The sequence below is a fragment of the Vipera berus genome (genome assembly GCF_964194415.1).
Source record: "Vipera berus genome assembly, chromosome: 2".
Taxonomy (NCBI): domain Eukaryota; kingdom Metazoa; phylum Chordata; class Lepidosauria; order Squamata; family Viperidae; genus Vipera; species Vipera berus.
This window is the reverse complement of record NC_138203.1, coordinates 255,149,233-255,167,903: the sequence shown is the minus strand read 5'-3', so window position 1 is coordinate 255,167,903 and position 18,671 is coordinate 255,149,233. Positions and strand designations below refer to the sequence as shown.

General features: G+C 40.4%; 1 protein-coding gene across 1 annotated transcript in view; it reads right to left on the bottom strand.

Annotated features, from left to right (window-relative positions):
* Positions 1 to 17,364, bottom strand: part of MAGI1 (membrane associated guanylate kinase, WW and PDZ domain containing 1) — a 518,120-nt gene extending 500,756 nt beyond the window's left edge. Inside the window, exon 1 of the mRNA XM_081315925.1 lies at positions 16,547 to 17,364. Coding sequence (XP_081172051.1) covers positions 16,547 to 16,859 — 313 coding nt within the window. The 5' untranslated portion in view covers positions 16,860 to 17,364. The remainder of the gene's footprint in view (positions 1 to 16,546) is intronic.
* Positions 17,365 to 18,671: the final 1,307 nt, after the last annotated feature.

Below are 18,671 nucleotides of genomic sequence, written 5' to 3'. Positions count from 1 at the left end.
AAACCAGTAATGAAGGTACAGGGAAAAAATGAAAAAGTTGTAAGCCAAAGAAATGTAGAGCAGAGCAGAGCAGAGCAGAGTAGAGCAGAGCAGAGCAGAGCAGAACAGAACAGAACAGAACAGAACAGAACAGAATAGAAGCTGGAAGGGACCTTGGAGGAGGTCTTCTAGCCCAGCCCCCTGCTCATGCAGGAGGACCTGGCCTATACCATCTCAGACAAGTGACTCTCTAGCCTCTTCTTAAAAATCTCCAGTGATGGAGCGCCCATAATTGTCCTCACTGTCAGGAAGTTTCTCCTTAATTCCAGGTTGCTTCCCTCTTTGATCAGTTTCCAATTTAAAGGAGGAAATTAAAAAAAAAGATAGGTCTTCTTGCTCTGACATTTAAAAAAGTTCCTTGGGCCTTGAACAACTGAATACCTATCTGATGGGATAGGTGATTACCTAGCACAGAGCTGTCAAACTGCCGGCCCGCGTCATGACAAAACCGCGGCCACCCCATTGCCAGCAATGGGGAAAAAGCTCTGATATTTTGTGCAACATCACGTGACGTCACGAGTTTGACATGTCTGACCTAGCAAATACAGGTAAGTCCCTGACTTACAACTACAGTTAAGTCCAACATTTCCATTGCTAAGGGAGTTTTTAAATGAGTTGTGCTCCATTTTATAACCTTTTTTGACACAGTTGTTAAGCAAATCATTGCAGTTGTTAATGGAATCATACAGTCATCAAGCAAATCTGGATTCCCCCATTGACTTTGCTGGTCAGAAGCGAGCTGAGAAGGTCATAAAAGGTGATCCCATGATTCCAGGATGCTGCAACTGTCAAAAATACATGCCAGTTGCCAACTGTTCAAATTTTGATCACATGACCATAGGGATACTGCAATAGTCAGAAATGTGAAAAACTGTCATATCATTTTTTTCAGTGCTGTTATAACTTTGAATGGTCATAAGTTGAGAACTACCTGTAAGAATGAGTTGAGAACTACCGGTAAAAATGAGTTTGGATTTATGTTATAATTGTTTTGATATCAGAATTATTTGCTTACACAAAACAAACATATTTTGGGATCTAACAGCAGCTGGACTTGAGAGCAAACAGTTCATGACGTATTTCAATTTTATTTATAATTGGGTAGGTCCCTCACCCAAACTACTTCACAGCTAATACTGAGTTAATTAGAATTCCCATATACCACCTATGGACCCAAGTATTTCTGCAAAAAAATTGTAAAACTTGGGTTTTTCCTTGTTTGGAAATAATATATTCATTTAGAACGTATTTTGCATTAGCAGCATCTAAAAATCTAGATTCCTGATTAAAAGAGTATTGATTCAGGTCTGAAAATAAAGTACAGTAGATAACTGTTGCCAGCCAAAAGGACAGCATTCCTCATTTACACTTGGATATTAAATATGCATGAGTGTAGTGGGAGTTATAGTCCTTTGAATAATGATTTGAATGGGAGAACAGTGACAATTTGGAAGGCAGAGGCCATATTCTTAACACAAGTTTTACAATAAACCAGGAGTTCAGTCCTGGCCTTCAATCCTTCTGAGGTTGGTAAAATGAGGATCGAGATTCTTGGGGGCAATATGCTAACTCTATAAACTACTTAGAGCACAGGTGTCAAACTCAATCACATCACGTGACATATCGTGACATATCATTTTTTGCCTTTACGGAGCCGGGGTGGGCATGGCCCACATGTGACACATTCAGCCCACAGGCCACCAGTTTGACACCCCTGACTTAGAGAGTGCTGTAAACAACTGTGAAGCAGTATATAAGTCTAAGTGCTATTGCTATTGCTATAAGTCAGGGGTCTTCAAACTTGGCCCTTTTATGACTTGTGGACTTCAACTCCCAGAATTCCTCAACCAGCGTGCCTGGCTGAGGAATTCTGGGAGTTGAAGTCCACAAGTCATAAAAGGGCCAGGTTTGAAGACCCCTGCTATAAGTCTTCAATTTTGGTTCTATTTTCAGGATTGTTGTTGGTCTATGGCTTTATGTTGTAGATTTTTACTACGAATTGAACCATTTTCAGATAAGTAATAGAATGGATCAATATTGGGAACATTTGGTGTGACTGGCAGATCATGAAACTGAAGGCAAGACCTTACTATCTTTACGGGTTTAACTCTCTGTGATACATGCACATGTCTCATCTAAATCTTTGTGGGTTTTAGTCAAACCTGATCCATGTAAGCAGAGGCTAAATTTATTTGGAAAGGTTGTCGGTGTAATTAAAGAGAAAGAGATTTGATTTGAAATAAGCCAATTAAAATGTATTTATGTATTTCATTTAGATGTCACTCATCTCACTATTCAAAGCAACCCTGGGTAACTAATTTAATTTAACTAAAAATAATTAAAGAAAAAGGAGGAGTTAAAAAAATAAAGGCATTATTCCTGTATGAAATGGAGTACAAAGATAGGCAATTTCCTTTGAGTTGAGGGTTTTCATTAGAGAGATGTGTAAAATGGACCACAGTGAAGATAAACCAGACTGTTCCATTCTCCTCCACTCCCAACCCCCCCCCCCAACCTCCTCCACATTGGTCTAGACCAGGGGTAGGCAACCTCGGCTCTTTTATGACTCATGGACTTCAACTCCCAGAATTCCTGAATTCTGGGAGTTGAAGTCCATGAGTCATAAAAGAGCCGAGGTTGCCTACCCCTGGTCTAGACCAACATTCTGAGGGTAATTCATGAATATAAAGAAAATGATGTTTTGGTGAAATGGACAAATTTCAGAGGTGCAATTTGGGCTTTACCGTGTGGATTGAGGTGAGGATGGAGGTTAAGAAATGAATGAGAATAGCTTGCCTTCCAGACAATTCTGGCTCCCATTTCTGAGGGAAGGAAGGAAGGAAGGAAGGAAGGAAGGAAGGAAGGAAGGAAGGAAGGAAGGAAGGAAGGAAGGAAGGAAGGAAAGAAGGTATTTTGTTATCAATGTTTGATAGCATGATTTTAGAGGCCACAGAGAGGTTGTAGAGTTGCAGACCCTGCCATGATAGCTATGCCTAAATCTACATAGTGATATTTAGGCTAGAATAAGCAAAGTTTATTTTGAGGCCCTTATGGCCCTCAGCTGTGACTACGGTATTTATTTATTTATTTTACATACATAGCAACTGTCTTAACAGCGGAAGACACAGAGCTTACAGCTAGAACAGCTAAATGTTAATATTTGGGTGGAAGGGTAAAAGCATATATAGGATGACACAGTTCATCCTCGTTTTAAAAATAAGAACACAACCACCAAAATCTAGCTAAATTATTTAAGATGATGGTCTTAAATAATTTAGGGGGGTGTTTTTTTGGTCATTAATTTTGAAGTAGTGCTTGTACTTAATGTTACTTGTAGGAAGGGTAATTGCTCGGTGGTCACTGAACTTCCAAAATTTGGAGGTATTAGTTCATAATATAACCGAATGACTTAACCATATTGAAGAAAACACAACCAACCCATTAAGAGTCTCATACTACAAAATTATAAAAATCAATATTATGTGTTATAAATTTTTGCTACAAGTAATTATGGCACATGAAAAGGTAATAGGAATCCTAAAAGAGGAAAAAAAGCAATAATTTTAAGGAGTTCCAAGAGGTTGCCCTACAGATGTGCAAACACCTGTCTTACTTCCCAGCAATGACCATGCTTGGAGAAACCTAATGTAATTAATATATTAATTTCCACACTTGGTGTCCTATATTACCAGTCATTCATTTTTTCCATATTAGTCATGCCTTGCACTACTCATCAAAGTTATCTAGTAACATCATTGCCCTAATGTTGTTTTTATTTATTTATACTGATTGGTTTATTTATTTATTTAAACTCAGTACTATATACACTAACCTAAAAAGACTTAGATATAAGAAAGCAATATAAAAATTAATTAAATAAGTAAGTAGGGCTGGCTATATAAATTGTATCTTTACCATGCTACCTTGATTTTATTATTATTATTTAAAGACAGCAAGAGCACTTAGGCTTATATACTGCTGTATGATGCTTTACAGCCCTCTGTAAGCAGTTTACAGAGTCAGCATATTGCCCCTAATAATCTGGGTCCTCATTTTACCGACCTCGGAAGGATGAGGATAAGTCACCTTTGAGCTGGTCAGGATTGAACTGCTGGCAGTAAGCAAAATTAGCCTTCAATACTACATTCTAACCACTGCACCACCATGGCTCTAGATACACTCATACCTTGGTTTTCTACTTAGCAATAGCACTTAGATTTGGGTCTTCATTTTACCAACTCAAAAAGATGGAAGGCTGAGTCAACCTTGAGCCGGTCAGGATCGAACTCCTGGCAATAGGCAGAGTTAGCAAGTCTTCCCATCAGCCAAGCAAAAATAAGAACAAAGTAAACAATTTTAAACTATGAGAGAGAAAACTATAAAACTGAAGAAGAATAAGAATGATTCAGCAGTCCCCCCAAAAATGAATACCTTGAAACATTAAATCTGCAGGATTGATTTCCAAAACTTTTATTTAATTGGTTAAAAGGAAAAAAGAACTGTTGGTGGGCTAAAATAAAATGCTAATCAGCAAGTTAATAGGTACACATGGTCACAGCCAGTGTTTTGTTTTTTTGTAAAAGAAAAAGGTGCCGGAATTCACACATGTCATACAACCCGCCTTGCCTACCCTACAAGGTTCCATCCAAAAAAGGTGCCGGAACTCCGTTCTGAGCGTTCTGTGAGAAAAAAAGCCCTGGTCACAGCCTTAAAATATGCAGCATATCCTCTTCCATTAGATACATCTATTCAAACTTCCAGGTTTTGCGCATTATGCTTGTTCGAAGTACAGCACTGTATATACACACTATAATAATGCAAATCAGAGAAGCAGTTTTTTAAAAGGAGGGCTACCTGACAACTTTCAAGAAAGAGCATCTCCTGAAACTTTGGATATATCATGTCATGGTTAGTTTTATAAATAATAGTAATATTCTATCCATGACCAGAGAAACTTCCACATTTCAAGCCCAGAAGAAATAAAACTAAGGAAAAAAAACTTATTGAAATTCAATTATTTATTTATTTAATTTATTATTAGAATGGGTTTCTCCAAATATAAGACATGGTGCACATATTTCCACCCTCTGATGTCCTATATCATTATCCAGTTACCTTTTCCACCCTATAACTTTATCAAAGTTATTTATTAACAAAGTTGACATATCACTTCTCTGTATACATAAGGCTGTTGAACTTGTATAAAAATTCACCGAGGTGCTGATAATTATGTCTCTCCCACTCCTCCTGCTCTTACTTATCCAAACCCCTCGAGTGTTTTCCAGGGAGGAGATGCAAAGAAGGGGGGGGGGAAATACAGACTATTGAAGCCACCACATCCCTCTCAGACATCCTCAGGGAAAAAGATGTCAGAATTAAAGAGGTTGTTTCATTCACACTGCTAAATGTAATTGAGCCTAGCATTCCACAGCTGACTTGGGTTAATTCATGCCAGCCCTGCAAAGAAATCCACCATTCCTTCTCTCTGTTTTGAAAAGTCAGGTCAGGCTCAAATTAATGTTGTCAGAACAATATATATGATGGCAAGCAGAAAAACAGGACCACTGTCTCCCTTCATTAACTCACTGCATTTGTTCCTTTCCTTTTAGCGATCCTCAAAAATATTTTAACTACATCACTCGGATAAACAAATCTTTATGAGTAGTAACTTTAGACTGATGAATTCACAGACAGGAATGGAAAATGCAACAGCTGAAACAAAAAGCTGATACAAGAGGTGAAGTCAGATTTTTAAGGTACAAGCATGTTATAATAATGATAGATGGTTCCCCTCCACATCCCACCCTCCACTCCACCTCGCCCACTCCCAAATTCAAGTCAGGGCAATTCTAAAGTAAAAAAATTCGGGTATTCCAGAATTCTAGTATTTCGTTATCAAGATCTTTATACAGTTGTCTTCATACATTACAGCAATTCTGCTCTGTAGACATTAATGTATCTGCTTAACAGAACCAGAAAAAGCTTTAGAGAAAGAGCACATTGCTTAGATCCTGGTAACTGCACTATTAAAAAGTATTAATCCCATATTATTCTCCAGCTCCATTACAATTAATATTGGAAGAAAAGAGACAAAATACAAGTGGACAGCCCTAAACCAAAGTGCAGAGGGTCTACGCTTAATAGACGCTGGGTTAAGAAAATGCTGCTGCACAATTTGATTGAAAGTGATCTTGAGTCAGGAAAACAAACTCAAAAATCTAAGAATCACTTACAATTTTATTAGAGCATAACAAACAACAGCATGTAAATGGGCAGCTGTTAATTTAACCATTGTTTTTAACTTTCCACCTTTGAACTTAAACCCCTGACCCTAAAATCACAGACTTGAACTGGGAATGGCCAGATGCAAAATAGAAAGAAGTAAACTGCAAGGCAAATGATAACAGCACAATAAGAGCTTGTTCTTAAAAACCAGCTTAATGAAATATATTCAAGCTTTTTTTTATGATGCAGTTCGAAAGCTTGCAAAAGAAATTAAGCACATTCGGCTAGATAATCAGAGATACTTACAGATTTTTAAAAAAAGGCTTAGCATGAAAACTCACTACAGTTTTTGAATACTGTGGCTATACTACTTGGAGAATTAATTCACTTAAAATATGGCATTGGAATACAGACTACAGTGTCCCCACTGGAATAAAACAGGAATTGTGTATGGGAAGATTTGCACTTCAACTGTTTTGGTGTGTTTTTTTTTCTCCTCAGGCTGGAATGTAAGACTAGATGAATTTTATAAAAACCAGATTCTCTCCCACTGAAAAACTGACTCAGAGACCCCTCCTTAATTTCATAATATCCAGCCACCACCAACCTACCATTAGAGACTGATTTTAAAATTCAAATACAAGTTGAAGAATAACTAGTCAAATCTGAACAAACAACTTTGCATTTTAATGTCATCTGCAGGCTTTGACTTTTTGTTCACATGTTCTAAGACTTTTTTTTTTGCCTTGCTTCTGTTTCAGGACAGATTTTGGAAAGTTTCAGATCAACTTCCCTGTTGCAAACAAAGGAGAGGAATGAGGTTATTGACAACTATACTGCCTACTGGAATTCAAAGCATTTCACCAATTTGTAAAAATCTATTCTTAAGGGAAACACCAATTTAAGTGAGAGCCAATGCAATCTTCAGACCAGCCTTTCAAAAATATGAAAATGGGCATTTATTTCATTATGCTTAATAAGTGAAACAGAATTCCAGCATGTTTTAGAGGATTTAGTGCAAAAATTGAAGCAGGACAGTGAAAAATTAGGTTTTCCTGGCAATAAGCTACCATCAGAAGAATGGTGAACCACCAAATTTTTGGAATATAACCACATATTAACTGATATGTCAATACAGGTCTTGGACTAACAACTGCATCTTACTTCAACAATGAGTTGATGGGACAGACTCTCCCATTAAGTTAAAAGATGGCAGGATAACTTTGACAATTTAAGATAGGTGATGGTAGCATGAAGTATCTTATCTTCCAATCGTTTATTGCTGCTCCACACTGCTCAATATCTGACAACTGACCTTATAGTTCAAGATATGCCTCAAAACATTAAAAGGGGAAGTCAAGGCAAAAAGCACCCAACGATTTATTGGCCTTCTTGATGGACTTACTTCTTGCTCTTATCATTTCTCTCCATGTATGTCTTTAGTGAGTATGATTGTAGTATGATTCACCCAACTGCATGCCTTTCAAGTCCCATAATTCCTCCCTTTCTGAGGGAAATGGGCAGTTCGAAAATGTGAAAAATAAATAAATAAACAAACAAGCAAACAAAGAAACAGACCTGGCTGTAACCAGTTATTTGAGCAATTTGGAAGACAGAATCACTGCTCAGTTATCTGGAAATTCTTCCCATGTTTACCACTGCTTAAACAAGTTTCACAGGTTTTTGCACTGGATCATAAACCCATAAAATCCTATTGAGCCAGTGGATTGGGGGGGGAACGAAATGTGCCTATGCACTATGAGAAAAAAAACTGCTCTTAAAATCTATTTTCTTCTACAACCTTGGGCTAGATAAAAAGGTGTTAGGACACTATCATCATGATGCTTGAATGGAGCTCTTGCTCCTGTGGCTCCTCTCACATAAAGATACAGATCAAGAGATTCAAGTTCCTAATCAAGCTCAGACACCGTTGTTAATTTTAAACAAATTCAGATTTAGATATGTCCAATGCCACATCCTGATATCTCATTAAGGGTACATATTGCACATTGGGTATGAACCAGAATTAAAGATCTTTTTGGTGGCCTTGAATGGCTTTTTCTCTTTGCCCCCGCCATTGCAATCTCCTTCAGTCATTCTAGGAAAACTACTCAAAAGAAACGAAAGATCCCATGACACGATGTAAAATGGGCTGTATGAAGTTACAGTCGGGCAAAACATTAGAGAATTTGGCACAATTGCTCTCCAAGGCCCATCTAACTTTAAGCTAATATTAACTCAGTTTTAGTTTTTTTAAAATGCTCCCTTGTTTAATGAGACTCCTATGAAAGAAAATCCTCACATTTCTCAATGAGGTCTTAGCCTGACTTTTCACTGCATTTTGGCAGTGAGTACATTGGCACACTAAGCCAGAACTGGCATTAGCAGTAGTACATTATATAGCATGTCACCTTGCTGGTTTCCCTTCATTTTGATGATATCTCAAGCATCTTTCCTATGAGTCGCAAGATGAGACTTCCTTATTTAGTTTTTCTTCTGAATGCCTTATTTTCAAAGAAGCCTTAACCTGATCAGCCAGTCTGCCTCAATCTCTACCCACCAAGGATAAATTAAAAAGTTAGGAGCATTGAAAGAACTAAAACTAGTGTGGCCTCTTTGTGGCCTCTCCTACTTCCTGTTTCTGTATCTTGAAAACAGAAAAATTACCCTTATGTTCACCGCCACCATTCCCAACATAATCATAGTAGTAATGATAAATTAATAATAATAATAATAATAATAATAATAATAATAATAATAATAATAATAATTTGTTAGATTTATAGTCCCAACTCCCAGCAACTCATACATGATGTCACAATTAACGGCTGAGTTTAGACTGTGGCTATGGCATTTCACTCTTCCCTAATTATAATTAACCCATGGCCTCTCAGGGAAATCAGTTCTGCCTCTCCTTTCAATATCTTGACGTTAAGACTGAAGATAAGAAGCAGAAAAGCACTTTCAAAATAAGCCTCTACATTTTCTAATCACTTTAGCTGCTGCCATAACTTACAAATAGTTTTGCATTGCCATACATAAATCATTGACATCAGCCAAGGCAGATTCCAGAGCTAAATGTCTACAAATTCCCGGATAATGTTGAAACAAGACAGAGATCTGCCATCAAATCACAGTAAATTAATTGGACCTCCAAGCTATAGCAATGGCTGTTCAATCTGAGCTGCAAAAATTCAGATGACCACTAGACAGCAGCAAGGAGATTTTCCTAGGTCTCTTTGCTTCCACCTATGGTTCTCTTGGTTTTTGCAATCCAAATTTGGGGTAATCACTACCAGTATAGCATCCTTCTGAACTTCTCTTCAAATTCTGACACTACGTCGCACTGCACTGGCTGAAGTGAAACATAGAAACGGAATAACAGCGTTGGAAGGAACCTTGGAGGTCATCTACTCCAACCCCTGCTCAAGCAGCAGACCCTATACCATTTCAGACAAATGTCTGTCCAGTCTCTTCTTAAAAGCCTCCAGTGATGGAGCACCCACAACTTCTAAGGCAAGCCATTAATTACACTGGTGGATTGTTCTCACCGTTAGGACAACAATGGATACTGATTGGGAAAGAACAGCCACACTTTGCTAAGTTCTTATTTGTTTAATTAAAGTTTACCGAACTACAGTCAACTACATTCACACATGAAGTCATAAAGCATGTAGTACAAATATGTGAAGTGGTTTTAAAAAAAAGTCCAATAGTCTGAAAATCACCAAACTAAATAAACTGTAAGGACCCTTTTCAATTATTTCAAACTAGGCTAAAATGTGGTTTTGAACAAGCTTTCTGCTTTTCTGCTACTGCTACTACTAAGTTTGATTTGTTGACTTGTGGTTCAATGCATTTGGGTGAACCCCACAAAAAATGTTAGAGAGTTAGAAAAACATTGTAGTTGCATTAACCTCTAAGCCATAATGAGCAGCAAGTCATTATAGAAAATGTAGCAAAATGAGTGCAGAGTTCGACTGCAACTACTGTAATGCAGTTTGTATTCTTCAATGCACACATGAATCCTCTAGATACAAACTACATCTAAAAAATATTTGGGGAAAAATAAAACCCAGACATTCTTTTAATATTATATATGGAAAGGATTTAACCAATAGCGAGTCTCCAAATTACAATTAAAACTGCACAAGCCTTCCAAAAGTAACTTTGCTTATTATTATTATTATTATTATTATTATTATTATTATTATTATTATTATTATTATTATTATTATTATTATTATTATTATTATTTTAAAATGCCTGACAAAATTTATTCACATTCACAAAAAAAACCTCTCCAATTTACAGGTGGAACCCTTGACTATCATGAACTTTCAGCTGGACTGAAACTCCAACTTCTCAGTGATAAAAACAAGCAAGCAAACAAACAAAGAAACAAAATCCAACACTAGCTAGAAATTTGAGAGTTCCATTCAATCCCATTAACTGCCTAGGCCCTAGGTCATCAGGATGAGGAAGACTACTAGCCCAAAGATTGATTGGGTTTTTCAGATAATCTCTAAAACTTTTGATACATTAGGATTCTGTGCTAGAGGTGCACTTTTCAATTAATACAGTTGCAGCAGTTTACAATGTATTAACCAAATGACTATAAGTGCAAGTCAAACCATGTTTCTCATACCCATATGGATAAAATTGTTGTTCCAGGAGAAGTATTACAAATTCAAGGTGACTCTCCAAAAGCCAACAACCATAGCAAAAGTCAAGGAACCAGTGAGTAGATTGGCTCCTTGGAATCTTCTGGGATAAGGAGGGGACAAGAGATTTGCCCACATGTGATCCAGACAACTGTTCCTCAAAGGGACACTGCCTGACAACAGTTTTGCACAGACTGAGTGCTGGAGAAAACAGAATTAACCATCTTGCTTGCAACTATGGTGGGGATTTCTAAAGGATACTAAGTTCACAAATCTTACTTTCTAATTACTTTTGGAAATTGCTCATTAATTACTTCTAAGCTATGAGAGACCTTTAGAATGCCATGTTTGACAATGCCAGGTGAGTCTGCCTTCAATCCTGAATGAAAAAAAAATATTGATATGCTTAACAAATTAAAGAATCTGAAATAAACAGCTAAATAAGATTTTGATCTTAGAAAGTTATAAATGAAGTAAAGGTCCACATAAAATTGAAATACTGAAACTTTTACAATAAGATTTTGGAATTAATTATAAAAACAAACAGCTTCTCTTGGGAAATCAATTCTGTTTTGGTTTCTACAAGACAAAACAAAAATAAGCAATTTAATTATTTCAGAACTGATCATTAGAGGAGACTAACCTTTTTAGGTAGAGGAAAGATCTACAAGTTTATTAAATGTTATAAAAACATTATAACATTGAAAATATTGAAGTAGGTATTTGAAGAACAGAATCAGAAAATATCAGTGCCTGCTTCTATGATTCGACCATGTCCAAAAGAGTTTATTCAAGAAATGACAAAGGTAGAAAAAAATAGATGATAAGAAATAGTATTGAAAGTGGATGTACAGCTGAGAGTCCAAAAGAAAGATTTAGAAAAGGGTGTTAAAATTTAAAAATGACAAACCAAGAGAGTGACTTGGATATTTTTTTTCCTATTTAACAAGCAGAAGATGCTTGTTAAAGCCTGTGCAATGAAACAAAGAAAAAACAGGAAAATCTAGTCTTATGACAATATTTGAACAAACTAAAGATTAAGATTGTCAGAAGTAAACGGAAGGAATATAAAGTGGTTCATTTGATCAAGGTTAAAACAAGATACATTGTTACTTTTGACTACCCTTTACAGACTTTCTGTTGACATCAGGATTAAAAAGATGATGGTTTATAGATTTGTTTATAGATAGGATATGGGATGAAGAGATAAATTTTTATAATCTTAAGGGGGGGGCAAAGAGTCCCTAAATGTTTATACTTGTGGAATTGGAAGCCACTTCTTTATATATTTCTTTTCTCTGTTTTTATTATATTACTTTTCTTTTTCACCAATGAAAGAAAATACACGTGTCCCAGGATAATGTCGCAGGATCCAATCTGGGTTTAGTCTTCCGAGCTTTCGAACCATCCTTAGAGAACTTCTCTCACACTAGAATGTGTCTTTTATTTTCTTCTCTCTCTCTCTCTTTCTTTCTTTCTTTCTCTCTCTTTCTTTTTTTCTTGTGCATTTTACTTCTTTTTTATTCTTCTTTTCCTTAAGTTCAGTTTGGATTAGATTTTACTATTATAATCAAAATATTTAATAAAAATTACATAAATGTATATTTAAACATGGATAAAATCCACATGGCAGATAAGTAGCTTGCTAGATCAGGGGTGTCAAACTGCCGGCCCGCAAGCCAGATGTGTCATGCTGAAGCCAGGCCCATCCCAGCTCTGGCAATGGGAAAAAAGTCACGATACGTTGCAATAGGTCATGTGACGTGGCGAGTATGACACCCCTGTACTAGATGCTCGAGTATGGTTCCCAACTGCTCAAGGATCCCTTCAGGAACAAACAATTCTCTTTTATCAAGGTGGCTAAATCTCTTGCTATCATTCTGGTGGACAACAAAGACTCAATTTGCTTCAAGGGCAAGAACCTAGAGCCCTGCTGCTCCTGAGGAACTATTATCTCCCAACAACCCCAATCAAGATGGCCAACAGTGAGAGACATTGATCAGTATAATCCAGTTGAAGAGCCACACGTTATCCATCTTCAGCTTCCTTAATCAAGAGTTCCTATTTATTGTTGAAGGGACACAGTGGCTCAGTGGGTTAGGACGCTGAGCTTGTCGATCAGAAAGTCGGCAGTTTGGTGGGTCGAATCCCGAGTGCCGCGTAACAGAGTGAGCGCCTGTTACTCGTCCCAGCTTCTGCCAACCTAGCAGTTCGAAAGCACATAAAAATGCAAGTAGAAAAATAGGAACCTCTACGGTGGGAAGGTAGCAGCGTTCTGTGCGCCTTTGGCGTCTAATCATGCCGGCCACATGACCACGGAGACGTCCTCGGACAAGCGCTGGCTCTTCGGATTTGAAACGGAGATGAGCACCGGCCCCTAGAGTTGGAAACGACTAGCACGCATGTGCGGGGGAACCTTTACCTTACTTATTGTTGAGGTTCCCCACCGACATCTGAACAGCCCAAGGCATAAAATATGAAAATGTATTTTTTGCACAGACTAGGAGTGATCCAGAGGCATTCTGTTGCCAGGGGAGTTTCTTATTTGAAGGAATGTTTGGGATTTCAGCAAAGCTGAAAATAACCCCTTCCTGGCAGGCAACAGTCTGGTATGTGGGGAGGAGGGAAAATAATCCATTCTCCATGCAAAGTCTATGCCATCCTTCTGACACAAAGTAAGGAAGCAGCTGGCAATCACATGCTTCCACTGAAGAAACTGACATACACAAACCTAGTCATCCTCCAGCAGAGGAATCAAAATGTTCCAATTCAAAGGGATACTTCGCCATAGGAGGAGCCTTTCTCTTTCTTTCCAGAAATTCCTCCAAGTCCAGTCAAGTGAAATATTTGTTTGGCTCTTCAACAGAGGTTGCCACCCGGCCTGGAAATTCCCCATTCAGTAAACTGAAGAAAACATTGCCAAGATCGCATACGTTTGAATGCCTGCTGGACAAGAACATCCGGCTCTACGTGTCACTTACAGACCAAGGGGATGTTGAAGTACAGGTAGTCCTCAACTTACAACAGTTTTGTTTAGTGACCATTCAAAGTTACAACAGCACTGAAAAAAGTGACTTATGACTGTTTTTCACAGTTACGACCTTTGCAGCTTCCCCATGATCATGTGATCAAATTTCAAATGTTTGGCAACTGGTTCATATTTATGACAGTTGCAGAGTCTCAAGGTCACGTGATCACAAAGTCAATGGGGAAGCCAGATTCACCTAACAGCTGGGTTACTAATTTAGCAGCTGTAGAGATTCGAGAAAGGTCATAAAATGGAGCAAAATTCATTTCACAAATGTCTTTACTTTACAACAGAAACTTTGGGCTCAGTTCTGGTCATAGGTCTAAGGAAGGGGTAGGCAACCTTGGCTCTTTTATGACTCGTGGACTTCAACTCCCAGAATTCCTGAGCCAGCCATTCCTGGCTCAGGAATTCTGGGAGTTGAAGTCCATGAGTCATAAAAGAGCCAAGGTTGCCTACCCCTCTAAGGCTACTTGTAAAACTTTAAGTTAAGTCTAAGAGTAGAAACATCAGGGTGCATAAGAGATAAATGCAGGGTCCACAAGAAGAGGGAAAGGAAAAAAAAAGTCAGAAACAATGATGCAGGTTTCTCAGGCAAATGCATTTCTCTCAACTGATGTCCAGCATCGAAACAAAATATATTGGTACATTCTGGTCCTTTCTCCTTCTACTCTGTAGGTTTATTCAGCTCCTTTAATAATGTCAAGATAAGGGGAGGGAAAATGGAATTCCCTGCTGGCTGCATTAAAAACAAAATGAAAAGGACAAAAAAAATGTTATTTGTAGGTGGCTCTGCCCCGTGCAACTTTGCAGTCCAGAAGGAAAGAAACCAAACCCATTCATTCACCTTCAAATGCTCAGAAACAGAATGTACATAAATTGCTGGAAAAAGAAAAAGGTTAAAAAAGCTGCATTATTTTGGAACCTAAGGGGAAAAAAAAGCTAAATGACTCAGAAGTCACTCAAACAAATTAAACTTTTCTATTCCTTGCTTGGCTGCCTGTGAGTTTAGAAGATAGAGCCCAGGCTGGAATCTGATAAGCATCTGAAACTCACACACACCCAACATTAGCTAATAATTTTCTTCAGGAAGCTACCCTTCTCTCTCTCTCTTTTTAAGCACATCTCACCGCATCCTTTCATCTGTCAGGTCCAGCTACACTGTAAAGGGACCTGAGACAAAGCACAACTTTGCTTTGCCAAAGTGACAGATGGAAGACCAAGGACCTTTTGCATCCAAGCCAAGGGACAAAAATTGCCCAGTAAGGGAAAACTCAGCTTTTTCTAAGACAGACACTGCAAATTTTCCAAGAATTGGACAGGGATAAACCTTCTGACTAATCCTTAACACGCATTCCATGACATGCACTCCACAAAAGCTATGCAATAATACATCTAGAATTTTAAGGGTACCAAAAAATGTTGTTACTCTTTCAAAAGATCTAAGAAAGCTACCCAAGTTGGAGCCAAGTAGGAATTCAACTTGTCTAACTGACTCTCAGAAGTTGTTTTTTTTTTAAGGCTTGCCACCATTCTTTATGAGCCCAATAAGGATCTACAGCTCCATGCTGCAGAAAGATGTCAATCTCGGGAGAACTAAGCTAGCTTTTTGATTACTGCTTTGTCAGGTCTGGGATTTCAGCCATCTACATACATTACAGAAGGGACTGCTAAAGTGAAACCATAGCTCATACTTCAAAGTACAAAGGTTAAAAATTGAAACACATGCAAATTATCCTCGCTCCAAGCCCAACACGCTTGGTTTGAAGCAATTAAACCCGTTCAGGAATCAGCCCTAACAATCTGTCAGAACCATACAATAAAGCCAATAACTTTAGGGGAGGGAGAGAGAAAGGATCGAGACTGGAAACCCGACGTCCACCAAAGGCTGCTCCGGACAAGGGACCCGACCGGCCGGGCATAGAGCAAGCTCTCCGGCAACTTTCCAGCCCTAACAATCTGTCAGAACCATACAATAAAGCCAATAACTTTAGGAGCCCATCAGGACGACCAGTCGAAACCCCACAAACAAGTGCAGCCACATCCCCCTCCCCTCCCAGGCACTCAGATCCCTGCAGACGCAGCAAACCAATGAAAGTCCTTTGCTTGATTAATTGATGCCTTGGCAGAATGCCATTGTACCTAAAGAGCCAGGGTTCAAAGTCTAGGAAGAGCGAGTTCCTAAGTCCCAGGCACCCATAGGAGCTAGAAGTCCCACGGGATGGCTGAGGAAAACACGTCTGGAACGCTTTCATTTTAATAGCAACCACCAGTCGGATATTTCATAGAAGACGAATCCACGAAAGGCAGAAGGCCGTCTAAGCGTTGCTGTCGTGCGTGTCGACGACCAGAAAAACACCCATTCGGGCAGGTTTCTGCAGCCGGTGCAGGAAAAAGGCTGGGAGGGGGGGAAATCTCACAACTTCACCCCCAAACGGCTTCAGGACCGGCCATCCTCCCGCACAGCCCCTCGCCCCCTTCGCAGAGGGCAGAAAACAATGAAGGCAAAGGCTCCTTGCAGCGCAGCGCCCCCCGCCCCGTCTCGAAGTCCGCCCCAAGTCCTGCCAAGCGGCCCGCCTCTCGCTCTCACCTTGTCTGACGGCTTTGAAAACAATGGGCTCCTTGCAGCTCCGGATAACTTCCAGCACGTCGTAGCGGGGCAACCCCGAGACCCGGACCCCTTGCACCTCCAAGAGTAGCTCCCCTTCGCCAAGTTTGCCTTCGCCGTTGTCGCCGGGCAGCGTCGCCTCCCCGTCGACCTCGGCCGCCCCGACGTATGGAAACTCTCCGTACTCCGCTCCCCCGAGGATGGGGACCCCGAGCTGGCCCTGAGCATTGCGGCTCACCGTGGCTTGGTGCACTTTAGCCGACCAATGGTTTTTCTTCTGGATCACTTTCGACATGGCGATCGGGTCGCCCAGTTGCGCGCAAAAGGAAGGGAGGGGCAATTTACACCGGGAAGAGTGAGGTGGGGGGAGGGAGGGAGAGAGAGAGAGAAAGGATCGAGACTGGAAACCCGACGTCCACCCAAGGCTGCTCCGGACAAGGGACCCGACCGGCCGGGCATAGAGCAAGCTCTCCGGCAACTTTCCAGCCGCTTCGCTCAAGCCATCACCGAAACGAGTTGGCGCGGTTCATGCCCGCAGCCTCTTCCCCCGGCGCCTCCAGCGAGGTTCCCATCGTAACCACTGGGTCGTCCTGCCCCGCTCTCCTCCTGCCTTTCCAACCCCTGCGCGGATCTCGGCCGGCACTCTTCCGTCTTCGCTAAATTCTCTTTCCCCGCCGAGGGTTTTCCCGGGCAGCGCCTGGTCCCGGATCCGTCAGCCCCAACCTGGTGCCGCCGGTCTTTGGCCCCTCTTTGCTACTTTCTCTACCCTCCGCGAGGGGCTCCGAGCGACCGCGGCTCCTTTAAACCAATACAAAGACGCCGCTTGTTTTGTTACATTTCACTCGGGTCGATTCCACCAAGACCGAGCAGAGCCGGAGAGTAGCGATAGGAACGGCTGGCGCAGGCGCCCGGCCGACTCTCCGCCCCCCTCCTGCCCTCGGCCCCGCCCTGCCGAGGAAAGCTGGGATCCTCGCTTTCTAAGCGCGCGCGCGCTCCCCCCCCCGCGCGCACGCGCGCTCCGGAGCCATGTGCGCTCGGGGGCGCTGTCCAGAATGAAGTTTTCCTCCCTCCGCCCGCCCCCGCCTCCCCCCCAGAGAAAGTGCCCAGAAGCAGGTCCGGCAATGCCCAGCTGTTTACTTCTTCTTCTTCTTCTTCTTCTTCTTCTTCTTCTTCTTCTTCTTCTTCTTCTTCTTCTTCTTCTTCTTCTTCTTCTTCTTCTTCTTCTTCTTCGTAAAGGGGCGTCTCCCTTGTTTTCCAAACCTGACCCTTGTTCCTGACACTTATCACAAGGCGTAAAAGTTGACTCCTCTTTTCCAGCCGACTCCATCGCTTAGTGTGTATTTACTGTAGTCGTAGAGTTATTGCACTTATTTGCACGTAATAAAATGATCTCCTCTACGCAATGACTTTATGGGCAAACCCTCACGCCGTAGGAATATTTGCCTTCTGCTTCGGCATCCTTTTGTGGGAGTTCGCGCTGCTTGTTGTTACAGTGTGCCCATGTTTTATAAAATAAGTACAGTAGTACGTCATACTGAAGCCCATGCAAAATTCCAGTCAGATTGTAGCGTAAGTGTAAAGTGTTAGAGTAACAGGATATCGTTAACCTACCCTGTCCTGCAAATCTAAACTTTGGGGGAAATCAAAAGGTTGAGACAACCCTGGATGACTGAGAATCTCCATAGACATTTAACTTTGGGAAACTTCACCCCACATTGAAGAATGATATACTTGGTCTTGTTTGATGATTTCTGCAGAGATGGGTAAGTAATTGTTTCACAAACTTCTGGACAACCTCAATCATTTATTTATTAAATTTATATGCCACCCACCTCACAGGGACGCGACTGGAGGGGGCTTTCAACATAAAACAGTACAGATAAGTTTTCAAATTACAGCAGTTCGTTTAGTGACCGTTCAAACTTACAGTGGCACTGAAAATAGTAACTTATGGCCGTTTTTCATGGTTAGGACTGTTGCAGCACCCACAGGGTCATGTGATCAAACTTCAGATGCTTGGCAATTGTTCATATTTAAGACGATTGCAGTGTGCTGGGGTCTTGTGATCAGCTTTTGCAATTTTCTGACAAGCAAACTAAAGATTCAC